General features: G+C 37.4%; 1 protein-coding gene across 21 annotated transcripts in view; it reads right to left on the bottom strand.

Annotated features, from left to right (window-relative positions):
- TTLL5 (tubulin tyrosine ligase like 5) overlaps positions 1 to 27,653 on the bottom strand; it is a 445,087-nt gene that overhangs the window by 52,360 nt on the left and 365,074 nt on the right. For 18 of the 21 annotated variants that reach the window (XR_013160369.1, XM_077123116.1, XM_077123107.1 and 15 more), the window contains one exon: positions 26,883 to 27,103. Coding sequence is in view for 20 of the 21 variants with exons in the window: in XM_077123116.1 (XP_076979231.1) it covers positions 26,883 to 27,103 (221 nt within the window). In the remaining variant the exon portion in view is untranslated. Of the gene's footprint in view, positions 1 to 22,328; positions 23,268 to 26,882; positions 27,104 to 27,653 lie in introns of those variants that run through there. The other 3 variants (XM_077123122.1, XM_077123124.1, XM_077123114.1) reach the window with 2 other exon arrangements.

The raw sequence follows: 27,653 nt of genomic DNA, 5'->3' as shown, positions 1-27,653 counted from the left end.
CTTTCCAATTTGGACGCCCTTTATTTCTTTGTCCTGCCTGACTGCTCTCGCTACACCTTCTAGTACAATGTTGAATAACAGTGGTGACAGGGCATCCGTGTCTTGTTCCCGATCTTAGGGGGAAGCTTCCAGTTTCTCTCCACTGAGTACTATGCTAGCTATGGGTTTTTCATATATGCCCTTTATCATGTTAAGGAAGTCATCTTTGATTCCTATCTTTTGAAGTGTTTTTTATCAGAAAAGGATGCTGAATTTTGTCAAATGCCTTTTCAGCATCAATCAACATGATCATGTGATTTTTCCCTTTCGTTTATGTTAATGTGCTGTATTACATTAATGGATTTTCTTGTATTGAACCATCCTGTATTACTGGTATAAACCCCACCTGGTTATGGTGTATGATTCTTTTAATGTGTTGTAGGATTTGCTTTGCTAGTATTTGGTTGAGAATTTTTGCACCTATGTTCATCAGGGAGATTGACCTGTAGTTTTCCTTTCTTGTAGCATCTTTACCTGGTTTTGGTATTAAAGTGATAGCTTCATAAAATGAGTTAGGGAGTGTTCCTTTTTCCTTAATTTCTTTAAAAAAAGTTGAGCAGGATTGGTGTTAGTTCTTTTTGGAATGTTTAGTAAAATTCCCCTGTGAAGTCCTGGGCTTTTCTTGGTAGGAAGATTTTTGATGACTGACTGAATCTCTTTACTTGTGATTGGTTTGTTGAGATCTTCCTTTTCTTCCCGAATTAGTGTAGCTTGTTTGTGTGTTTCCAGGAAAGTGTCTACTTCATGTTTGTTGTCATATAGTTGTTCATAGTATCCTCTTATGATTTCTTTTATTTCTTCAGGGACAGTGTTAATGACCTCCCTCTCATTTCTGATTTTGTTCATTTGCACCCTCTCTCTTTTTCCTTTGTCAGCTTTGCTAGGGGTCCATCAATTTTACTGATTTTCTCAAAGAACCAACTTTTGGCATTATTGATTCTTTACATTTTTCTTTGCCAATTGATTTTTGAGAAGTGTGGCAAGACCATTCTATGGGGCAAGAATAGTCTTTTAAACAAATGGAGCTAGGGAAACTGGATATCCATATGCAAAAGAATGAAGGTAGACCCCCATGTCACACCATATACAAAAATGAACTCAAAATGGATCAACAGCCTAAATATAAGAAGTAAAACCACAAGCTCCCAGACAGAAGGAGTGGTCTTATTCATCCTGCATGTAACTTCAGTGATCAAAACTCTTAGAAGAAAACTGAGGGATAAATCTTTATGATGCTGGACTTGACAATGAATTCTTAGATATGACACCAAAAAAATAAAGCAACAAAAGAAAAGAACAGATAAATTGGACTTCATCAAATTTAAAAATTTTTATGCATCAGAGGACATTATCAAGAAAGTGAAAAAACAATTTACAGAATAGGAGAAAATATGTGTTTATCCTAAAACCGATAAGGCTCTAGTATCCAGAATATAAAAAAAGAATCTGCATAACTCAACAACAACAAAAAAAGAATAGCCACCCAATTAGAAACTGGGCAAGGAACTTGAACAGACATTACTTCTAAGAATATATACAATTGCCCAGCATACAAAGATTCTGAACAGCATTCATTAGGAAAGGCAAAAAAAAACCATGAGATACCACTTTGCACAAACTAGGATGTTTATAGTAATAATAATAGTAATAGTAATAATAATGTATGAAAGTAACTTTTGGTGAGGATAGAGAGCAACTGGAACCCTTGTGTGTTGCTGGGTGGAATGTAAAATTGTGCATCCACTGTGGAAATCAGTTTGGCAGCTCCTCAAAAAGTTATATATAATTACCATATGATCCAACACCACCACTCTTAGGTACAGACCCCCCAAAACTGAAAACAAGGTACTTAAACAAAGACTTACATATGAATGTTCATATTAGCATTATTTACAACCGTCATAATGTGGAAACTTTCCATCAACTGATTAATGGATAAACAGAAAGAAATGAAGGACCAGTAATTCTACAACACAGATGAACTTCAAAAACATTATGCTAAGTGAAAGAAGCCAGACACAAAAAGCTACATATATATATAAAATTTCATTATATATAATATCCAGAATAGGTAAATCCATAGAGACAGAAAGCAGATTGGTGGTTGCCATCAGCTAAGCTGAGGAGAGAGAACGGGAGTGACTGGTTTACTGGTACAAGATTTTCTTTGGAAGAGATGAAAATGTTTTGGAACTTGGTAAAAGTTGGTAGTTGCCCAACATTGTGGATGCACTAAATGCTACTAAACTTTGTACTTTATAATGGTTGATTTTGTGTTATGTGACTTTCACCTCAATATAAAAACTATCATTCTGATTTGCACACGAACACACACATACACACACACAAATGAAAGAAGTATGGACCTTGAGCACTGGCTTGATTGTTTCTGTGAAAATAATTCATGGACTTAAATCACCAATCAGATGACTGCAACTATGGCTGATTACATCTACAATCAACTAAGAAGATTCCCTTCAACAATGAGAAAAGTCTAATCCAATCAGTTGAATGCTTTAAAAGGTGAAGTGATGACTTCAGCAGTCAGAAGGGAGAACTTCCACCTCTACTTCAGCCAGCGAGTTTTTCCTGAGGAATTCATTGAAAACCTTCATTGGAGTTTCCAGCTGTGATCTGCCCTATGGAATTTGTACATTGCCACAGCCGAATGAGACAATTCCCACAAAAATCTCACTACAAATGATACTATGGTACTACGAATGATTCTTGAGAAACAGAATCTCAAGGATGAGTTTCCTGAATTGGTTCTGGGGTTTTTGGAATTAGTTTCCTAATCTGATTAGCCTCAAAGGCACTAACAACAACTTCCAACAAGCAAGACGGCACTGATAGTCCATGGCATGAACTGGTAATAGAGATACACAAAATTTCACCCCTGGATATGGCTACTCAAATGCTTATAAGAGGAAAGGCTCTGGGTGAGGGCATGTGTGACTCCTTAACAGAGTTTTATGGAGTTAAAAGGTATAATGAGGTTGGCTGGTTGTTCCTAAAATGCTGGCTACAGTTGTAAAAGAAAGGGATGAGCTAAAGGTTTCAAATTTGCAAATCTCCTTAATGGAGATTAAGAGTGTGGATAATGGTGAAAGAACATAAGGTTGGATATGGATCCACTAAGTAGAAATTCTGGATTCACTGTTAAAGCTCAGAGGTTTAGAAAGGGCTCTAACAGTTTGTTCGTGTGGTTGGCGAAAACATGGACCAAAAGTTGACCTACATTACCTGAGGTATAAATGCTACAATTGCTTTGGTATAATGTGGACGAGGGGATTCCAGAGATTGGAATATTAGAGTGGATTTATCATGTAAGACCTTCTCATCCACCTTAGGAATGTTCTGAGGACACATCTTTCAGTAGGACTGTGAGGAATAAATTTGTGGGACTACTGCCATCTTTCCTAAGCAGTGATGTGGTTACTCTCTCAGGAGGACAGATATTACTGTGGGAACTGCTGTCACCAAGCTTGGATCCTTAAACACAATGGAGATGATCAGATTGCAGGTTGGCAGGGGCCAAGTGGCAGCACTTAATTGCCAAAGACAAAGCAGGTGTGGCTACCATAATGGATAGCAGATTCAAAGCAGCAATCAAAATAATCTGATTCACAGTGCCCTATGGCATAGCCTAGTAGATCACGGAATACCTGGAAGTAAAACAGTGGCAGTCTACTAAATTCTTACTTGATCTGCATAAGCAGAAGAGTTCAAGGTCAAGTGAACAAAAGTTCAACTTGAATCACAAAACAGAGCGTCACAGCTCCTTAATTAATTCCCACACTTGAGAGAGTTTACAGACTCAGAGCCCCTCAAATGAAGGGTGGGCAGGATTCCCTTGGGGACGGACCCTATTATAGTCAAAAATTTATACTGTCATTCTTCCTCCCAGCCTTCCCCAAAGAGACCCATGGCCTTTTACCAGGGTAAAAGTGCACTAGGGTAAAGAAAATAATCACACATTTTTGTGGATTATTAGACACTGTCTTGGAAGTGACATTAATTCCAGGAGACCCAAAACGTCACTGTGGTCCACCAGTCAGAATAGGGTGATAAATGGAGTTTTTAACTCAGGTCTATCTCATAGTGTGTCCAGTGGACCAATTCTGTGGTTATTTTCCAAGTTCCAGAACATATAATTGAAATAGACATACTCAGCAACTGGCAGAATCCCCAGATTAGATCCCTGAATTGTGTAATGAGAGCTATTCTGTTAGAAGATGCCATGTGGAAGCCACTAAAACTGTTCTCTACCTAGGAAAATAGTAAATAAAAAGCAATACCAGATTCCTGGAGGGGATGCAGAAATTAGTGCCATCGTCAAGGACATAAACGCAGGGGTGGTAATTCCTACCAAATCCCCACTCAACTCTTATTTTCTCGTGCAGAAAACAGATGGATCTTGGAGAATGACAGTGCACTAAACTTAACCAGGGGGTGACTCCACTTGTAGCTGCTGTTCCAGATATGGTATCATTGCCTGAGCAAATCAACACACTGCCTGGCACCTGGAATGCAACTATTGATCTGGCAAATGCTTTTTCTTAAATTGCTGTTAGTAAGGACCACCAGAAACAGTTTTCAGCCAGCAAGGCCAAAAATACACCTTCTCTATCCTACCTCAGGGGTGTATCAACTATCCAGTCCTATGTCATAATATAGTCTTCAGAGGCCTTAGTCATCTCTCCCTTTCACAAGACATCACACTGGCCCATTAATTGATGACATCATGTTGATTGAACCAGTGGGCAAGACTGGTTGCCCACTGGTTAGTATGGCATTTGTGGGTCAGAAAATGGAAGACAAATCCAAGAAAAATATAGGGTCCTTCCACCTCAGTGAAATTTCTTGGTGTTCAGTGGTGTGGAACATGTCAAAATATCCCTTCTGTTATGAAGGATAAGCTGCAGTATCTAGGCCCTTCTTCAACCAAAAAAAGAGAGGCACAATACCTATTGGCCTCTTTGGATTCTGGAGACAACATATTCCTCATTTAGGTGTGCTACTCTGGCCCATTTACAGTGTGACCCAAAAAGCTGATAGTTTTGAGTGGGGACTGGAATAAAAGGTAGCTCTGCAACAGGTCTAGGCTGCTGTGCTAACTGCTCTGCCAATTAGGCCATATGATCCAGAACATTCAATGGTATTGGAAGTATCAGTGGCAAACAGAGATGGTATTCAGAGCCTTTGGCCAGGACTCTATAGGAGAATTACAATGCAGACCCATAAGATTTTGGAGCTAAGCCTTATCATCCTCTGCAGATAACTAGTCTCCTTTTGAGAAACAGCTTTTAACCTGCCGAAGGGTCTTTGTAGAAACTAACCACTTAGTCACAGGCCATCAAGTTACCGTGAGACTTGAGTTGCCCATCATTAACTGGGTGTTGTCTGACCCACCAAGCCATAAAGTTGGGTGTGTACAACAGCACTCCATTATAAAATGGGAGTGGTATTTTCTAGATAGGGCTTGAGCAGGTCCTGAAGGCACAAGTAAGTTACATGAGAAAGTGGCCCAAATGTCCACAGTCCCCACTCTTGCCACATCACCTTCTCTTTCCCAGCCCTTAGTTATGGCCTCTTGTTGAGTTCCTTATAAGCGGCTGACTAAGGAAAAGAAAACTAGGGCCTTGTTTACAGATGGTTCTGCATGATATAGAGGTACCATCTGAAAGTAGACAGCTGCAGCACTGCAGTTCCTTTCTGAGACAATCCTGAAGGACCAGACAGTGGTGAAGGGAAATATTCCCAGTGGAAGGAACGTAGAACTGTATTCCAGGTTGTTCATTTTGCTTGGAAGGAAAAAAAGCTGGACCTGTGTTTGTATACTGATTCATGGGCTGTTGTCAGTGGTTTGTCTAGATGGTCAAGGACTTGAAAGGACCAGGATTGGAAAATTGGAGACAAAGAGGTCTAGAGAAAAAGTATGTGGGTAGACCTTTCTGAGTGGGGAAAAAAACAACATGAAGATATTTGTGTTCCACATGAATGTTCACCAGAGGAAGATTTTAATAATCAAGTGGATAGGATGACCCATTCTGTGGATACCAGTTGACTTCTTTCCCCAGCCACTCCTGTCCAATAGGCTCATGAACAAACATGGTGGTAGGGAGGGGGGTTTGGGCTCAGCAACACAGACTTTCACTCAAGGCTGACCTAGCTACAGCCACTACTGAGTGACCAATCTGTCAGCAGCAGGGACCAACATTCAGTCCCCAATATGGCATGATTCCCTGAAGTGATCAGCCTGCTACCTGGTGGCAGGTTGATCACATTGACCCACTTTCATCATGGAACGGGCAGCATTTTGTCATAACTGGAATACACACATATTCCAGATATGGCTTGCTTTCCCTGCATGCAATGCTTCTGCCAAAACTATCATCTGTGGACTTACAGAGTGCCTTAACCACTCATCATGGTATTTCACACAGCATTGCTTTTGATCAAGAAATCCACTTTACAGCAAATGAAGTGCAGGAATGGGCACATGCTCCTGGAGTTCACTGGTCTTACAATGTTCTCCATTTTCTTGCAGCAGCTGGATTGACAAAATGGTGCAATAGCCTTTTGAAGACTTAGTTACTGTAGGGCACCAGATACATGGCAATATTTTGCAGGGTTGGGGCAATGTTCTGCAGGACACTCTGTGTACTTTCAATCAGCATCTACTTTGTGGTACTGTTTCTCCCATAGCCAGGATTCATGGCTCCAGGAATCAAAGGGTGTAATGGGAGTGGCACCACTCACTATTACCCCTAGTGATCCACTAGAAAAATTTTTGCTCCCTGTCCCTGCAACCTTAAACTCTGCTGGTCTACAGGTCTTAGTTTTAAAAGGAGGAATATTGCCACCAGGAGACACAACAATGATTCCACTGCTGCTCCTTATGCCTCTGAATCAACAAGCAAAGAAAGGAAATACTGTACTGGTTGGGGTGATTGATCTTGACTATCAAGGGGAAATAGGACTATAATTACACAAGGTGGTAAAGAAGAGTTTGCCTGGAATACAGGAGATCCCATGGGGCTTCTTTTAATACTACCAAGCCTTGAGATTAAAGTCAATGAAAAACTGCAACCCAATCCAGGCAGAACTACCAAAGGTCCAGAAACTTCAGGAATGAAGGTATGGCTTGCCCCACTAGGCATAGAACCACAGCCAGCTGAGGTGGTTGTTGAGGGTAAAAGGAATATGAAAGTGGGTAGTAGATGGAGGTAATCATAAATATGAGCTACAACCACTTGACTAGTCACAGAGAAATGAGGATCGTAATGGTTATGAATATTTCCTCTTTGTTTTGTTATGTTTATAAAGCAAATATCTGTTTCCTTTCCTATCTTATCCCATTATTATATGACATAAGTTGTATTAGCTTCATGTCAGCTTATTTAACTTATAGGGTAACAAGGTTAGAAGTATTATCCAAGTATTATCCTCTGAGGAAAGAGTTAGTGTATTTCTGGTTGTGCACAAGACAGTTGAATTGTTAGGCAAAAGTATGACTATTATTGTTTTTAATTTAGAGATTAAGTGAGGTTGAAAGAGATGTAGTATGGCTCCCAAGTTGACAAGGGATGGATTGTAATGGTTAAGTTCATGGGTCAACTTGGCCAGGTTATGGTGTCCAGTTGTTAAATCAAGCACACAGTGGCTTGACTGTTACTGTGAGGAAATTTTGTGGCCCCTTCTCATCCTGAATGGAACATCAGATGGAATCATATACTTGATTTAAATTGTAATTTGTCTCTGTCTCTTCAAATAGTTGAATTTGCAAAGTTAAATATGTGTTTGATGCAGCTCTACTGCCTGTTGTTTTCTGGTCATAGTACATATGGAATATGAAAAGGTGGCTAAAGATGAGCTTAGGAAATTCTGAAGTTATAAATCTATCGAGAGTTTTATAGTCATCAACTGTAACAAAGGTACCACATTAATGCAAGTTACTAATAGTGGGGGAGGAGGATAAAAGGAAACTTTATTTTTTGTATGATTCTTATGTAAACCTACAACTTCTCTAATAAAAAATATATTTAAAAAAGGCTTACAGTGAGAAATACTGGAAAGATGCCATTAACTGTTTGTTACACAAAAGTTAGAACTCAAACCCAAGGACTGGCTATTCACATCTAACCAAAGGCTAGATGTCAATAGCTAGTTCTATGCTTTAATTGCTCTTCCTGGAAATGGGGCAAGAGTCTAGGAGATAGAAAAATGGTAAATGTAGTCAAAGGTGGAGAATTACAGATTTAGTAGAATCTCAGCTATGGAAATGGACTTAGTTCAGCCCTTTCTAGGAAAATGAACTGCCAGTAATTACCAAAAACTGCTTCAGGGCAGGCAACTGGATTAATATAGCCACTTAAAAACTGAAGAAATGAGGCTGTGTATAGTAGCAACAAAGAATTAGAAGGATTCCTAGGTTTATCATTCCGAAAGCTCTCTTCTAATGCAAATCTTTAATTAAGGTATACAAGCCAATCAAACAGTTAGTTAGGAATTCCACTGGCATCAAGCCTACATCATACAGTCAGCCTGTATTACACAGCATCACCAATTTAGAAGGGTTATAATGAGCAAAATCCCAATTATCCATTTTGCAGGTGAGGCATCTGTTGTGCTTCTTCATGGATTTTTGTTTCCTTTACTCGTGGTTTCCTCTGTTCTTTCTTTTGCCCATTATTTTGATCAATGGAAACTTTTCTGAAAGCAATCTTTCCTTTAAGGTCTGTTTTGTACATTACTTCACAAGGTTGACTGTGGTTTGTTGCTATACTGTTTCTCTTCAGGTTCTTTTCAAGACTTTCCACATCTCTAACCCAGAGGTACTAGTTTTCCATTTCAATGGTTTAGTAAAAGTTTATCTTGGATTCATGCCACCACATAAGAGATGATCTTTCAGTAGAAGGAAGGACCCACAAAAGGAAAATGCTCAAGATCTTTCAAACAAAGAGCAGAGCTAGAAATGCTGTCCTCACCAGGACTGTGGCAAAACAGACAGGGTTGCACTTGAGAAGGTCCTGACAACAAACACCTTCAAATCTGATTATTTGTATAAAATACTGGCAACCGTTGACCTCTCTCAATTTCCAAAAGAGAGACGAAATCCCAGGAGTGCAAATTAGGTTAAAGAAATGAAGTCCAAAGAAAGGGTATGTACTCTGACTTTCCTTAGCAAACATTTACTTGATAAAATATCTTACAATTTACTTCATGAGATACCTACATGCACACAGGTACAGGTGGGCCTCCTCCTTTTGTCTAGCTAAGCCATCTAATCAATGGATGACATATGCATTTCACAAACAGCAGCTAATATGCTAATCCTTAGTAAACAACAATTAGAACATTATTAACTAGGATCTAGTCCCCCAAACCAATTCTAGCAACATTTACTGAAGTCTACTTTTATAAGTAGTGGGGTATAGGACTACATTTTATAAATATACCACACATTATTCATTTTACTGCATTTGTGGTTACCTTCCTTCTTGTTTTTAATTTTTTATCCTTTCCAGAGGTGAGCTTCTCTATTGTTGGTTTTCAACTTCATTCCTTTATTCAATAAGTATTTAATGAACACTTACCATGTGCCAGACACTGTAGGAGGCACTCCTCTTACATGCCAGGCTGCTCTAGGTGATTTCTGTATTTTTCTTTTCTTTTCTTTTCATTAGATTACTTTGTTGCTCCTTTCTGCCTTTTCAAGTTAAATGATTTACTCACTTTCAATCCTTCTTGCTTTTATGTTAGTTTATTTTTGAGTACAATTTTGGTTGTCCCGCCAATTCTGATATGGAGTACTTTCATAGTCACTCAGTTCTATATGTTGGGAACACTTTTAAAAATATTTCCAAGCACGTAGGCTTTTTAAAACTATCTTTTTATTATCTATTTCTTTCAATGTTGTTTGTTTGTTTTAGTTTTACATGTTATTTCTATATTCTCTCTTTTTACTTCATTTTTTTTTATATTAGAGCAGTTTTACATTTATAGAAAAATCATGGAGTTCCCATATACCCTGTCTCTCACCTCCACAGTTTCGCTATTAAGAAAATTTTGTTTTAATATGGAACCTTTGTTACAAATGATGAAACAATATCAATATAATTATATTATTAACTATAGTCCATAGTTTATACATTAAGGTTCACTCTCTGTGTTGAACAGTTCTGTTTTTGTTTTTTATATGCTGGCAACATATACGACCTAAAATTTACCACTATGTATTTCTAATTTAAGTGCACTATGGTGACAGAATTTGAGCTACTTGGTACGATTTTTGAAATTTGTGGAATCTTCGTTTGTGACATAGTATGTGCTGAACTTTCGTGTATGCTACATGTATACTTCAAAAGAATGTATATTTCTTGTTCGGTGCAGGATTCTATGCATAGCTATTGATCTTTTTCAAATTGTGAGTTGTAAAATCAATTTAGGGGATCATAATTGGCTTTAGAAAAAGAATAGAAAGTAGTATTTTTGGAAACTTTTATTTCATATACATACATACATATGTAGAAATATTTTTAATGGGTTGCATGTAAAACGTATTTTTTACTGTGAGTGGTGGTGGTCCAGAAAAAGTTTAAAAGCCACTTAACAAAAGCAATTCATTAGTTCTGAATTTCAAATATTCGAAATCCTCAGTGATTTCCGTTTATCTATCAGTCACTAATAGAATATTTAATAAGTCAGCTACTATGACAGATTTGCCAATTTCTCCTTATAATTTTGTCAGGTTTTGATTTATATATTTTGAAATTTTGCCATTATGTGCATAAAAGTACTTTTCTTTATTCCTATTAATGCTTTTTCCTTAATTCTATTTTTATATGATATTAATATTGTTATACAAGTCTTCCTTCAGATTAATGTTACATGCTTTATCTTTTTCCAATCCTTTATTCAACTTTTCTCTGAGACTTTACATGTTTCTGTTAAGCAGCCTATATAACTGAACTTTTAAAATACAATTTGGCAATCTGTCATAATAGAAGAGTTTAATATTTATTGTGATTATTCATATATTTGGACTTATTTCTACAACCTTATTTTTTGTTTTCCAGTTGCCATTCTTTTCTTTTCCTGCCTTCCACTGGATTCATAAAATTTTCTACGTTTCCCTTTGCCCCCCTCTGTTGTTCTGAAAGCTATTAGACGATATATCAATTTAGGTATTTTTTTTCTGGTTGTAAAGTCCTTCCATCCTGCCCTCGCACTTTGCACAGACCCTGTTATACTTTAACTAATGTACTATGAATATTCTCGGCCCTCTGCATCTTGTCTTTTCTTTGTTCCTCAAATGTATGTGACCTTTTCAAAGAAGACCAAATGATTACTTTCATAGTCACTTCTATTCTTTGACATTTTATAAACTGTTTTCACATCATTGTTTCTTGTTAGCCAAAACTTGGGGGTTCATTCTATTCTTTTATACTGTCTTTGCTATTCCTTTTAGTGAAGGTCTGTGGGGGTTATACTCTTAGACTTTGAATATCTCAAATGATTTTCGTTTTGCCTTACTCTTGAATGACAGTTTTGTTGCATATAAAATTCTAGGCTGAAAGTTACTTTGCCTCAACACTTTGAAGTGATTAGCTTTTGTCCTCTGGTACCTATTGCTGCCAAGGAATAGAATGCTGTGGGAACAGTGACTCTCCCAGGTAATATTTAATATTTTCTTTTTATGCTTAATGTTCTGTAGTTTCACTATGATATGTCTAGAGGTACATTTATCTTGGTATAGGGAGAGTTTTTTTAGCTGATGACTCGTACCTTTCTTCAATACTGGAGAATCCTCAGCTAACAACCTTTTCAAGTATTGTCTGCTCAACTATCCCTCAGGTCTCCTGACACTTCTTTCAGGGTCATATATCATGCTTCACAAGAGACATGATCCAACATGTCTGACCAAAAACATAAATTTCATCTGCAAGGAATTTATGTTCCAATTGTTGATTTTGTTGACAATCTTTCTTAGTATTAGACTTATTCATATGCTTTGGGATTTGGGTTTGCAGGCTCATTTCAAATAGGAATCACTTCCCTCCCTTGTCTTTCTATGTGCTTACCCTTCCCTGATTGAAGATTTATCTGGTTGACTCCACCCAGGCCCCTTAACCCTAGTTGAGAACCAGGCCTTATTGTGGCATTGTGGGGCCCTTACCTCAGTGCTATTAATAATCTAGGTTAGTTCTGAGACATCAGGACAGTCACAAGTGGTTTTTAAATTGTCTTCCTGACTCAGTAGACCCATAGTCTCATATAAAAGTGTAGCTTCAGGCCTGAGTAGGGCACTTTCAGGTCCTAATATGCCAAAGGAGCCGAACTCCAGGCTGCCACCAACTACTTCCAAAGTAAAGTTCAGAAAGCTTGTGGTTTATAGTCAGATGAGTAAAAAACTACAGAAAAAAATAATAGGGAGGATAAGGGATAAAATAAATTGATTAGATTGAAATACCATGGTCAATGAGGGGGACGGGTAAGGGGTATGGGATGTATGAGTTTTTTTCTTTCATCTTTTTATTTCTTTTTCTGGAGTAAAGCAAAGTTTCTAAAAATAATCATGGTGATGAACACACAACTAAGTGATGATATTGTGAGCCACTAATTGTACCATGTATGGACTGTATGTGTATAAAGATCTGTTAATAAAAATAGTAAAACAAACAAACAAACAAAAACATGGTGCAAGGTGGTACAACTAGTTAGCAGTAGGGCTGGGATTCATATCCAGGCTATTTGAATTGCAATTCATCCCTTTAACCACTATACATATACATCCCATCTGTTGCCAGGTCACTTCTAAAGACTATAGGTTCTACTAGTATTTGAAATAGTATTTCCTCTTAAGAGACTAATATCTTAATGGAAAAATAAGATGCTTTATATTCAACAGCAAAAAAAAAAAAAAAAAGTGCCACATTGATCTTTTCTCCATTTCATTCCTAGAATTGCTTTGCATCCTTTATAGAATGAGGTGGGGTAAAACTAGTTTAAAAAGTAAATATTTCTATAGCAGGGCCACTCATTCCAGCACCATGTTGTATACAGTCTTGTGTATGCCTGCCGTTTTATCCTATGTTTATTAATCTTATCTCCCAACCAAACTAAACATTTCTTGAGGACAGTCACAGCATACTTATCCTGTAATGAGCACAGGGCTGCTCACATAATTGATGCTCAATTAATATCTGCTCAGTTGAATGCTCTATGACCCATTGAGGAGTTTTCACCAGATTTATTATCACCAAGAGTAAATAGAAGAAGTTTCCAGTTGCAGAGGGAAGACTTTACAGCCTGTATTTTTTACTCATCTGTCCATAATCTGGATAAAAGGAGGAAAAGAGTTTTCACAAGCCCACAGTTGCACTGTGAAAGTTATGTCATTATACAACCATCTTCAAAAGTCAAGACTAGGGGTGTGAGGGTAGTTCATTGGTAGAATTCTGACCTGTCATGTGGGAGACCCCGGTTCAATTCCTGGCCCATGCACTTCCCAAACAAACACACAAAATATTCAACAAATGGTGCTGCAATAACAGGATACTCACATGGAAAAAGAATGAAATGTGATCCTACCATACAGCATACAAAAAAAAAAAAAAAAAAAGCCAAGGCTACTAGAACACAGCTAAACAGTTTCAGGTACTTCCCTCTAGCCACTCCTATACACTATAAACTAAAAAGGGATATCTATATAATATATAAGAATAACCTCCAAGATAATCTCTCAATGCTGTTTGAAGTCTCTCAGCCACTGAAACTTTATCACATTTCTTTCTTTCCCCTTTTGATCAAGAAGTTTTCTCAATCCTATGAAGCCAGGCCATGGCTCATCCTGGGAGTTCTGACCCATGTTGCCAGGGAGATTTATACCCCTGGGAGTCATGTTCCACAAGGTGGGGAGGGCAACAAGTTCACCTGCTGAGTTGGCTTAGAGAGAAAGCCATATCTGAGTAACAAGTCATCCTCTAGGGGTGACTCTGAAGCATACTTATAGGTGGGTTTAGCCTATCCTTTGTGGGAATAAGGTTCATAGGGGTAGTTCCCCAATGGGACTTTGCAAATACTTCTTTATTCACTGCCTAGATTACTCTGGGATTTATCAGGGCATCACACTAATCTGGACAGACCAGTAAGATCTCATGCCTTATTCAAGAGTCCCTGTATTTGTGGTGTTCAACTAAACTGACCTTACAAGTTAAATTAGGAAATGCACTACCCAAAATAAAAATTTTGCAGCAAATAAACATCTCTCCCTTTGGTCTCACACAGAAATTGAAGTTTTGGAATATGGATGATATTATCCTTTACCTTGTATTCTGATCTACCCCAGTCCTATCCAGATCAGCTTCATTTATATCTCTAGTCAAAGTCTGATCCTTTTTTCAACATTTTAAATAGTTCCAGGATGGGGTAGTACTGACTTCTCATAGCTTCAGAGCTCTAACTCTGAGTCTCAGGTGTCACATAAACTTGAAGTTTCTGGGAACAACCAGATGATATACAAACAGCTCAGTATCTCAGTATTTAGAAACAACAGTTACAATTCCAGAAAGCAAGTGACAGCTGTAACAGTTTACAATCTAGGACCCTTTACAATAGGCCCCAACTTGATAACCTCAACTTCAGTTCACTGAATTTTTATATTATAGTTACTCCATATGATTGAAGCATGGTAATATTTGTCTTTTTATTTCTGCCATTTCATTCAACATACAGTCCTTAAGGTTTATTCACCCAGTTGCATGCCTCACAACTTTTTCTTGTGGCCTAGTTCATCGTATGTATACACCACAGTTCCTCCTTCCATTCCTCAGTCGTTGTACACTTAGGCCACCTCCATCATTGTGAATTGGGAACACTGCCACCATAAACACCAGTGTGCAAAGGTCTATTCATGTTTCACATTCAGTTCCTCCAGGTATATACTGAGCAAAGGGGTTTCAAGATCACATGGTAAACCCTAACCTAGCCTCCTCTGGAACCACCACACAGCCCTTCAAGGGGCTAACACCTCTCGATTTCCCTACCAATAGTGAACAGGTACAGTGCTTTTTCCGCATCTCTCTAGCGTGCATTTCTCACTGTTCATTTGTAAACAGTTTTATTTGGACATCAAACAATACAACCTAAGTAAACAGACATGCCTTGGCCACCTTAATCTGTATGAAGACATTTCCTTTTCTTCCATAAAGAATCCATACTTCTCAACGTGGGGACAGAAATCCTAGATTGAGCTGGGACTCAGCACCAAAGGATTGAGAAAACTTTCTCAACTGAAAGGGGGAAGAGAGAAATGAGACAAAATAAAGTGTCAATGGCTGAGAGATTCCAGAGTCGAGAGGTTATCCTGGAGGTTATTCTTATGCATTAAATAGATATCACCTTTTTAGTTAAGGCATAACAGAGAGGCTGGAGGGAAGTGCCTGAAAATATAGAGCTGTGTTCCAGTAGCCATGTTTCTTGAAGATGATTGTATAATGATAAAGCTTTCGCAATGTGACTGTGTGATTGTGAAAACCTTGTGTCTGATGCTTCTTTTATCTACCTTATGGACAGATGAGTAAAACATATGGATTAAAAATAAATAATGGGGGAACAAATGTTAAAATAAATTTAGTAGATTGAAATGCTAGTGCAATGAAAGGGAGGGGAAGGGGTATGATATGTATGAATTGTTTTCTTTTGATTTCTTTTTCTGAATTGATGCAAATGTTCTAAGAAATGATCATGATGATGAATATACAACTATGTGATAAAAAAAGAATGTTCATATTGTATGTTTATTGGTATTATTAATAAAAATTAAAAAAAAAAGAATCCATACCCCTTCCCCATGCCCCCCACCTGCTGACGTTCAGTTCTGGCATAATGCCTTTGTTACATTTGGTGGAAGCATATTACAGTGTTACTGTTGACTACAGACCCTAGCTTGCATTGATTGCACTTCTTCCTTTATACCATCCATTTTCAACACCTAACAATGTTGAATTGAGCAATATTTTAATCTCTCTAAGCCTCAGTTTGCTTATCGATATGACGGGATGATGAGATAGTGCATGGAAAACAAAATGCCTGGAACCTAGTTTGTACTTGATATAATAATTATTATTTTTTCATAGGTCCATATCCTCTTAGCCCAGCAATTTTGACCAGGCCCCAGATGACAGCTATTATGAATTCTTTAGGGGGCTGGGGTTCAAAGGAAATCTAAAATCCTAAGCACATACTGTCTTGTAATTATGCTTTTCTAGAGAAAAAAATCCCTGCATCTTCTCCAGATACTTCTCTGAACCTGGCAAAAGGGGAAGTATTTCTTGGTTTTCATACAATGGATTACTGTGACTACTATTACTATTATTAGTAGTATAGTATTTTGGCATAAAATGCAAAGTATGATCTGATTTTCAGTTTTCCAACTATTCTTTTTTTTTCTTTTTTTGACATGGGCAGGCTCCGGGAATTGAACCTGGGTCTCTGGCATGGCAGGTGAGAATTCTGCCACTAAGCCACCATTGTATCACCCTCAAATGTTCTTTTTAAGCAACTATTAGGGGGCCTAAGTCCAATGAAAAGCTTTGTTACCTCTTAAATAATTGACATGGAAGTCAGGGTGGAGTCATGCATACTTCTCAAACATTTGTATCCTCAGTTAATTGTAGAATGTCTTGAAAATCTGGATTCTTTCATCTTACCCAAGAGATTCCAATTCAGTAAGGCTGAGAATTACTCGAGAAGTTATAATTTCAAAATTTCTTTGGTTGATTCTGATCATCGGGTAAGACTGGGAATCTGAAAGCTCACTGAGCTCAGAGGAAGCTTAGGTTCTAGGCCCATGTCTGGGACGAATTAATTGGATTATTTATGCCACCCTTCCCTTTCTTCGTAAGCGAAGGTATTAGATGAAATACTTTCTCAAGTCCCTTTCAGCTCTGAATTCAGAGACGATTAATCCTGGAAAGTCAAAGAGGAGGGCCATGTAGGATTTATGCCGCTCAACTGATACCTTTTATGAGCTAAGGAGCCTACCTCTGAACCACCCTCCTTAAAAACTCTGGCGGTAAAATTGCAAAGTGTCAACAACATAGACACACTCTGCTAATTCGTTGTTCGCTGATGAATAGTGGCTAGTTGGAAGGCATGAGACAGAACACCTGTCCAAATTAATGGTAGCGGATGGTGTGCTGATAGTAGCACAACATTGTGAATGTAATCAACAGCATTGAGTTATATATTTGAATGTGGTATAAAAGGTTTTTTATATGGTACTAGAAGAAGAAAAAAAATCCATGTAATTGCATGACACAAAAAGTGACTCCTAAATTAAACCATGGACAACAGTTAATAGTACAATGATAAAAATGCACTTTCCTCAATTGTAATAAATGTATCTCAATGCAAGGTGTTATGATAGGGTGGTATATGCAGCAAACCCTGTATTTTATACATGCTTGTTCTATAAATCTACAACTTCTCTAAAAAATAAAAATTAAAAAACCAAAAAAAGAAAATAAAAAGAAAGCTTGTGGCTGTGGCCTCATTCACTGATTTTGCATTTATTTCTGTACATTTTGGGGCCAATGAGATGTTTTCCTTATTTTGAAGCCTGGCTATGTCGTTTTGTTTTCCTTCTTTAAACATTTTATCTATTACTGTTATGTGTTTGAAGCAGAGGGGGATGTTATAGTGTGCATTTATGGAGCCAACTTGACTGCAAGTGAGCGGGTCCAAATCTAATCTCTTGTTTTATTTGAAACAAAGCCTTTGCTTTTAAGAGTTGTTAGAATTATTAGTGTTGAGAAAATCAGGATGTGCCTAAATTTCCATAGTCTTTCTAGCTAGAGCCAAATCACACATATCAACTTAGTAATATTAAAAACGCAATTTCTTTTAAAAAGGAGCAGCAGCAACAGCAATTACAACTATACCAAAATGCTTTGGGCACTTAATACAGGTCAGGAAACCACATTACCTCTTAACACCTAAGAACAACCCCACACAGTAGGTCGTATTCTACAGATAATGAAACAGAGGCTTAGAGGTATCCCTAGATTACACACTCAATCAAGTGAAGAGTCAGAATTCAAATCTAATTTCAAGTACGGGACTGCTAACAATTTTGCTCTACTGCCTCCCATATACTATTCTGTAAGGTACAAACACTTAATGATGAGATAATTGTTATTTAGTGATCCTTAATGCCTATACCAAAATTCTATGTTATCACCACTACCACCTCAACCATCACCTTTTCAACCTCCTCCTTCACCACTATCTCCATCTTTGCCATTACCTCCTTCTCTATATCTCATCCCCATCACTGATTGGGGGCTTGCCATGAATATAAGCTATACCAAGGCCTGGGGACTGAACTCATCACCAGTCTCCCAAAAATAAACTCCATGAAAGCAAGGATCTTGTCTTAGTAGTCTCACCAATCTCCAGAACATTGTAAAACACATTCAATATGGACATTCAAGAAATATGTGATTAAAAATGGGAAGACAAGATATCAGCCCTTAAGAGCCTTATAAGATCAGTGCATACATAAAAAAGGAAAAATAGGACAAGGACAAAAAGGATGGTCAGAGCCAGCTGAGGAGTTGAGGATGTGGTAGTTTGGAAAGATGCACCAAGGAGATGAACTAAAACCTGACCTTGAAAAAGGCCTTAGATAAAAGAGAGCTAAGGGCATTCTGTGCCGAGGGAATGGCATGTGCAAAGACAAGACTCAGGTTAGGAACAAAGTACAGAAAGAGCTATGTGGGGCAGCTGGTGTGTGCAAGGTGGTCTCGTACCAGAGAAGGCTGGAGATAGGACAGAGGACATACTGGAGAAGGCGTTAATGTCAGAGCAAGGACACTCAATTTTATCTTGCAGGCACCTGGAAGCCTCTGAAGATTTCAGAGAAAAGTTGCAAAGAATTCTTTTAGAAATGTTATTTTTAAATAGCTTCCTAGGCCTATTCATATAAACTATTTCTTTAAGAAGAACCAATTTGGATAATTTTAAACTTTCCTTGGTCTACCTAGGTTTTCTTTTACTTCAAGAAAAATAATTTTGATACTTAATATTTTTTCAAAATACCTTTTCCATACAGTTTTAAAAATGTAGTAGCATACAATTATGCACAGTGTTCTCATCATTTTTCTGTCTCTACTATAACTACTTCATAAAAGTCTTATTTTTTATTTTCTTATTTTTAACAGAGGTATGACGAATATGTCTGCTTTCCCATTCCTGTCCCATTTCCCACTTAAATAAGGTTTCGGACTTAAAAATTTAATTACTTGCTTCCTATTTTGCTTCTTTTCTTGATTTCTTTTTACTTGTTTTAGCTTTGTTTTATTGTTTTCTTATTTCAGAAGATGAAAGCTTAGTTCATGTAGCATGAATATTTACCTGGCTCATCATCTTTCCAATCGGTGGCAGTTATCACTAATCTATCAAAGCCCTCTTTCTTGTTGAGCTTGGAGAAGTCATTAAAATTCTTTTCAAATCACTCTGGGCAATTAGCTGAGGTCAGAAAATCAGTTGAAGCCCATTTTCCACTTGTATCTTAGTTTAAAAATAGATTATGAATTTACTTTTGAGTACATTTTTACCACATTTCGAATATAAGTTTTAATATATATAATTCTTATTTTCAATACAGCCTGCAAAATGACTTTGATCCAAGATACTACACTTAAAAGAATGCTTTAAATTCTCCACATTATCGGGTATTTGTTCAGACTCTCATTTTAATATCTCATTTTACTGTAAAGTGGTTGAAGAGTGAGGCCTGTATAATTTTTATTTTTAAGATTTAATTTAAATGCTCTCTCTAGTTTTTAAAAAAATGTTCTATGGGCATTTTGTAGGGCACAAAGTTGTATATTTGTTATTTTAATCTTATTAATTATATCATTCAAAACCCTTTATATCCTTATGTTAGGGCTAATTTTAACAGTGGTGTGTTAAAATCCTACACTACAATTAAATTTCCATCATTTCTTGCATTTCTAATAGTTTTTTGCTAGGTTATTCAGTGCACTGATGCTTGTGACTTGTAAGTCTTCATCATGGAATGTCACTCCAACTCTTGTTTGTTTTATACATGTCAACTCAACTCTTATTTTTAAAACTTCTACATAAATGCATTTCTTGTCAAAAACCTATCATTGACTCTGTGACTTTATCACTTTATACATGTTTGTCTTTAGATGGAAAATTCTGCCTATTCATATTTACTATCATAAATTAGTCTTGTTTCTGTCATTTTGTTTTATTTTGTTTTAATGATTCCTAGATGCTTTTTATTATGCCTTTACTCTTTTTGTATAAGCTCTTTATACTGGCTAATATCTCTTACCATGACATTGAAGGAGGAAATTTTCCTTTTGAGTCTATGACAAACTAAACATTTTTTGAAAACATTTAAAATCTATAGTCAACTTTCAATATCAATAATGAAAGAATAATTATTCTATTTTACAGAAAATGAATTCACTTTTGCCCATTCATTTTCTAGTCATTGTTAATTCAATCTAGGGTTCTCAATTCCATCTTTTTATTTCCTTTATAAATCATTAATTTCAAGAAAAAAAATTTTAGTCATTAATTTTTTGGCCATATTTTAAACATGACTTATCTTACTAAACTGAATTCAGTGTTTGCTTTAAGCCTTTCAAACCACAATTTCCTCATTCCTAAGTTCTTGCTTTATATTCATATTTCCTTGTTCTAGCAATGGTCTTCAAAGTTTATTCAGAAAGTTTACACTGCAGGTCATGAATCTGAATGCCTGCATATCTGAAGATGTTTTGCAGTTACCTTCACATACAGATGATACCTTGGTGAATATATCATTGTTGGGCTATATATTACCTTTGCCTACCAGACATATATAAATGCTAAAGTCTCTAGAATTTATCATTATGGACTATATGTTTGAAGACATCCTGATTTGTGGTTCTTTCCCTTCCCCAACGACAAAAAATTTTTCACCTCTGAAGTTCGAAACTTCTACTAAGAATGTCTAGGCGGAAAATGATGTTTGGTCACAACTTTTCCCACCATGGTTATGGCTTTAAGTGAAACATGTTTCTTCTATTGCTTTTCTGACTATTATTTCTATTCTTTTTATGGAATTCATTATTTTTCATTTCTGCCTTTGTATACTTTTTCCTCAGAACTTGGCAGAATTTGTGAAATTCATCTTTTACTTCACCAATTCATTTTTCTGCAGTGCCCAATCTCTATTACTGTGTTCAACCCAATTTTTCGTTTAGCTATTTCTCATCTCTAGGCAATCCTTCCCAGCCTCAGACTGCTTGCTGTCTTTATAATGGCTTTTACTAGCTCTCGATGCAGATGCACCCTATTCTTAAATTTTGTTGAAAACATACATTCAGCATTTTCTAAAACATTGGTTTCTTTATTGATTAAACGTAATCCAGAAAGTGAAAGCTCCTCGGAACCTTCTCCATGGAGCCTTCTTTTAACCTACACCATCTATTTCCAGGCACCAAGATTTTTCCATATTTGCTCATCCTTAGAGAAGAAAATTTAAGTTTGGCCATTGAAGGCTTATGCTCATGGAGAAACTATATGATTCTATCAGAGGTTGGTATAAGTTCCTGCCGAAATCTTTTAGAAAGGGATTTTCAAGCTCACATAAGAAAGAAGGGGTATAAAGAATGAGAAAATTCAACAGCTACATTACTATTTTAAAAATCTAGCAGGTAGGGATAGGAATGAGATTTTAGTTTAAATTATACATATATGAATCACAAAAGGAGGCTCCCTCATTCCATGACCCTCATGTACCTCTGCTCCCCAAAGACATATACTCCCTTAATGGCAATTTTTGATTAGGTGTGGTTGCTGGTCACTGCCTATGACAAAAGCAAACACTAAGACCACCTAATGCCACCAGTGAAGTCCAAATTCTGAGGTTTGGTAGAGGAAAGACAGTCCTAGTGGCAGGCCCTCTTATTGGCCCTTGTCCCTTCCTACCTCCAGGTTCTCCCCCTTAAGAGATAAGGGGTAATGTCTGGGGTTTCCAATTTACCAGACTGCATTCTCTCAAGATTGTATCATATTAAAGCCTCAAATGTTGTTTTCCAATCCAATTCTTCCTGAGTTACATCTATCAAAAACTCACACAAACCTCTAGTATGAGAGTAGCATTGATTCTTCCTCCTTTTGAATATTTCATTGGTCATTTTAATGGTAACCTGTGGAGGAGGGGAGGGAATGGCCCTAAGAGTTTACATTACATTTTTTCAAAGGTAATATTTTAGGGTAATTAATCTGCCACTTGCAGTACAGGATGGATTTGAAAGGGTTGGTGGGGGCTTTGAAGCGAGTGGTCTACTGAGAAGAATCTGAGGTTACAGAGGCTCAGTTTTGGCTCTGCCACTGACAACTTGCTATACTCAAAACACCACATTATGCCTCTGTTTCTTTATGTTCCTGAACTAAAATTCTATGATTATAAGTTTTGGGAACACATAACATAGAAAATCCTGTTATTTAAGGATGGATATGCCTCAGATGCAATGATCGTTTCTTGAAACCACACCTAATAAAAGGCTGAAAGGGTGATAGATGATAGGTTAACCTGTAATATGACTTCTATGCCCATACGGAGAACTTAATTATGGACATTATGACTCCTGATCACTTTGCTCTAGAATCTTCTCACTTTAATGACTCATATGCTAAAGAGGTAAGCATGTTTCTTTTCTTTATCTGATTCTTACTCTTCGTATTCTTCTGACACTGATCTCTGAGTACTTGTCATCATATTGATATCATCACCAAATGTTTGGGGCACAGTAACTAGTATATTATCTTACCATGCTTTTTAGGTCTTGGTTGCTTTCCTCCCTTCTAATCCCTAGCAGCCTTTAACAAACACCACTGTCCTGGGTACTGACACAGAACAGCAGTCACCTTCAATTTCCACTCAGGTCACCCCGATTCAAAATATTCTAAAACCTGGCTAAGGAAAGGTAATTCCAGCTATTTAAAGTAAAGCACTTCAGTTCAGTTTGGTGCTTGTTAAACAGTTTTCTTTCCTCAGAGAAATTTTCCAAGTAACGACAGCTTTGACCTTTTCCTTTCAAACTCATCTCTATTGTACGAGTTTTGCCCATATGCCTGGAAACTTCAATCTCTGCAGATTTCTTTCATATTTGCTGGAGAGTGTTATCCTGGCTCTGAAAAAAAAAGAAGGTTATTTACAAGGAAGAGACAGTTCAGATGTATGTAGCTGTTCATAGGCTGTCATCCTTTTTAGTTCAACAGACTGCTTGGAAGAAATACCAGAAATAGCTTTGAAAGGTGGATCTGAAGAGGTTGCTAAATGATGAAGTGTTGCAAACATCAGAGAGGAAAATAAAGAAAGGCTATTGGTACTATGGAAAAGGTAAAACACAAACAACAACAGCAACAAGCCCCAAATCATTCTCTTTGCAGGGACTGATAAATGAGATTTTGTTGAAAGAAATACTAGTATATGAATTTGAGAACTATAACAAAGAAATGCTAGGCCAAGAGGAATGAGGAAAATGGCTGTAAAGCATCAGGATTAAAAAACAAATGTGCTCATAAAAAAGCTTTCAAAAGAATAGGCAGAAAACAAGTTGCTTTGGTTAATTATTCAGTGGGGACAGTGGTTTTCATTTCACAGATGGGAAACTGAAACCTTTAGAGGAAAAATGACTTGAATATGACCATAAAGAAATAGGACCCCACTGTTCTGAGTCTAACTCCCTTTGCACTAAAATCCAAATGACATTCCATCTTTTATGTTCTATTGTTCTCTAAACTCAACCCTCTAGGATGTGGAAACTTTGATGCTCTTGGAAATTGTTTCTATATTTGTCCATAGCCAACTTCTGTGCTAGGAGAAGTTTGAAGTTCAACCCAAAAACACAGGGTTTGGCACGGTTAAAAGCTCATTACAACTTCTCATTAGTTGTGTCTCTTGGGACAGCTATGGCATTCCTGAGTGTGACTCAGTATCACCAGTCATAACTGAGGGTTCCTGATTAATCTGAACTGAGCCCGAGTAAAAGCCGCAATAAGCTTCAAGCAAATGAAGCAACATATCTTACAGGAAGAAAGTTTAAAAATTACATGAAAATTTCTTGAAGCGCCATCTTAGTATTAACCATAATAATACCTAACACAAATTTAGTGCTTATACAAAACCAGGCACTTTTTTGACATTCATAAATTCATTTATTTCTCTTAATAAATCTATGTACTTCTACTGTTACTCCTATTTTTAAATGAGGAAACTGAGTCACAGAGTTATTAAGTAACTTGCTATGCTGGCTAGGAACATGAATTACTTTAAAACCATGTGAAGATACTGAGACTCAGGATCCTGATTTCAGGAGCCAAGGAAAGTCTCACCAAATTAAAAATAACTTTATCAATCCAACTAAAGTATAGGGTTTAGTTAATAATAATATACCAAAGACAGTTTCTTAGTATGGTGCATTCTTCAAGTGTACCACAACAATGTAAGATATTAACAATGGAGAAAACTGGGTTAGGGGCACACTGGAACTCTCTGTACTATCTTTATGGCATTTTGTAAATCTTAAATTATTCTGAAATAAAAAGTTTATTTAAAAAATAACCTTCTCTGAAAGTTTTTCTTGAGCCAGTGAGATGAAAAATCATGCTTTCTTTTTACTAAAAGTCAAAAGAATATTTTAAAACAGTGAGGGCTGCAAGGACACCATACATTTTACACGTAAGCAAGAGAATGTTAAGGTTTCCATTAGTGCTAACTTAGCTTCAGAGACTTCTGCTAGAGCTTTAAAGGCAAATTGGAAACTATTTCCTGGAACAATGCCTCACAGCATGCCTTTTGATACTTGGATTATATTTCTTAAATTCTGAAGAAATCTTTGCTTTTTTCCCCTCTTCTGTGCATTTTTGGTGCTGAGCTGTTTCCGGTTTTCCCACACTCCTGCCTGTCAGAAAGAAGAAACCACAAAAATGCAGCAAAGCAAAGTTTGTCCAAAGAGCTGCAATTCCATCTCAGGAGGCTGAAGGACTCTGCTGCCAGCAGTGAGTTCAGGGCAGTGAGTGGTGTCTTCAAATGTTCAGCCTGGCTGTCTCCTGAAGGAGCCCAATTCTCTGTCAGCAAACCAAATGTCCACTTGAGCTACCCAGGGCCATCTCAGGGTATTAGCAACAATCAGGGAATCCGTACACAAAGATCACACTATGAAACTGAACGTTCACATACAATTCACTAGTTTTCCTAGCTAACTGGGATTTCCAAACCTGTGAAGGGGAGTGTTACTTTAGAATGTATACGATGGTGACTAAGGCTTACTGAGTTCTAAGGCCTTGTGCTCAGTACTTTGTATATATTAACCCTTATTATCTACTAATAAGATACTCTTATTATCTATACAATAAGAGCAGATACTCTTATTGCCCCCATCTTACAAATAAGGAAACTGATGCCCCCATTTTACAAATTAGGAAACTGATGTAAAGAGATGTTACTTGCCAAAGGTCTTAAGTTAGAGTCAAGCTGTGAATCCAGGCTGTCTGGCTCCAGAGGCTGCATGCACCCTTACAGACTAGACTACTCCTCCTGCAGCGAGGGGACATACAGGTTCCTTTCTATTTTGCCACTGGCCTTCAATCATGAATTCCATTCTTCCTACTGCTCTTCCCTCATATGCCAGTGAGTTTGTAAAGTCATCATGGTACCAACTATTCTTAGACCAGTACTTAGCAGGCACTGAATAAATATCTGTTGGATAAATGAATAATGGCAGCAATGTAATTAAAACGGCCAAGGGGATTGTTTCAACCCAACTCCAGAATCTGATTCACTTTCCAAGGTACAAAAAATAGTCACTGCTTTTTCTATGTCCTAAGATTCTTTTTTACAACTGAAGTTGATCTTGTGGAGGACAAATGAATGAGAAGACTTAATAAGAGCAAAAGAAACATACAAGTCTCCTCTTGGTGTACATATAGCAGGGAATTCCTATCTCCTCCAGACTCTTTGAAAGGTTCCCCAATTTTAAACTGCAGAAGGGCTGCTAGAAACAATACTCTTTACCTATCTATTTCTAGTTTACTGGCTAAAAAAATATCTGGAGGGAGAATGAAGAATGTGACCCACAAAAATTTAGTTTATGCATGGAAATGTCTATTTCTAGATAAAAAAGGCAGACTGAAAAACGGTATTAGAAACATTGTTGCTACACAGAACCTGTAGACAAATGTCAATGAAGTTAATTCCCCCAATGAAATCTCAATCCCACATCTTCCATTCAAATGCTTAAAAGTGAATAAACAAAGGGAGAAGAATGTTAGACTTTATATGTAACTGAAAAGATCTAAAGGCTCAGATTCTGTAGAATGACCTAGAGATGATATATCTAGAAGAAAGTTTTCATTTCCTTTTTCTGAGCCCATACTTCAGGACTGTGATATAACCATTACTGGGTAAGCTTAGCTGATTGTAGCTCCTACCAGAGGTCCAAAGAGTTGGTAATCAATGATTCTGATTCTGCCAGTAGCTCAATCACCAGGGAACCTAAAAGAGCAGTGCCTTCCCCATTCACAGATAAAAGTCCAGGCATGGGCATGTTGCATTAGCTCCCCAGATGATTCTAATCTGTAGCCAGGCTTGCGAATCAGTTATTCTTTATCCCCAGCCAGGTGTTCTTGTTTTTAAGACTTCAGTACAAACTGTCATGAAGGCCCAATAAATGAAGAGTAATATTAGTACAGCATAACATTATATAACACAGAAGAAATAGAAAACATGATAATAAAAAACTTACTTGGAAGGCCTCTGAGATGATGCCCTTCTGAGCGCTTGTTTGTGATTGGTTGGGGGTTTGGGGACCAGGGAGGAGGAAGAACTTGGAGGTGGCACCACCACTTTTTGTGGCAGAGTGGTTGGCTTCTGGCCACTACCTGTGGCACTTGAAATTCTGCAGCCTGCCCCATTATTCATTGTCCATAAATTGGAGTTAGGTAGTGTCTGGCTCCCAAAGATCGCCTACAAGAGAGAGAAAAAAGTGATCAGTAGAGATCCCTTTCACAACCCATCTGCTACACGTAAATAACTGGTTTATAATTCTGCAATGAAAAAGGTAAACTGTTAAATGAAGTAATTTTTAATGAAAAACTCCTATAATGTTGTCAGTAGTGACCTAGATTCAGAGAAGGGATACCTCTTGAAGGGAGTTGAGACGCTCCTGTTGAAAGTACACTGAGCTAGGCGTCAGGGCATATAGATCCTATGTGCTGTTCCACATGCATGAAATTAGAGAAGCCTTCAGTCCCTCAGTTTCAATTCTCCTCACTGTTAAATTCACTCGTTGTTTAGTTCAATAAATATTTACTGAATGTCGCCAACTGGGTATCAAGTGTTAGAAATACAGCATAGCACAAAATTGAGTTGAAGCTTGACTCAATTCTCATTCACACACAGAACTGGGAACTCCTCTAGAAATTCTGTATGTTTGAGGAAAAGGAGGAGGCCAGTGTGCCTAGAGCAGACTGAGCAAAGGGAGAGAGTGGAGAGACACGAGGCTGGAACAGAAGCC

The sequence above is a fragment of the Tamandua tetradactyla genome, chromosome 12, assembly GCF_023851605.1.
Source record: "Tamandua tetradactyla isolate mTamTet1 chromosome 12, mTamTet1.pri, whole genome shotgun sequence".
In the NCBI taxonomy this organism is placed as follows: Eukaryota; Metazoa; Chordata; class Mammalia; order Pilosa; family Myrmecophagidae; genus Tamandua; species Tamandua tetradactyla.
The sequence above is the reverse complement of the archived record's forward strand: the minus strand, read 5'-3'. Positions and strand labels throughout refer to the sequence as shown.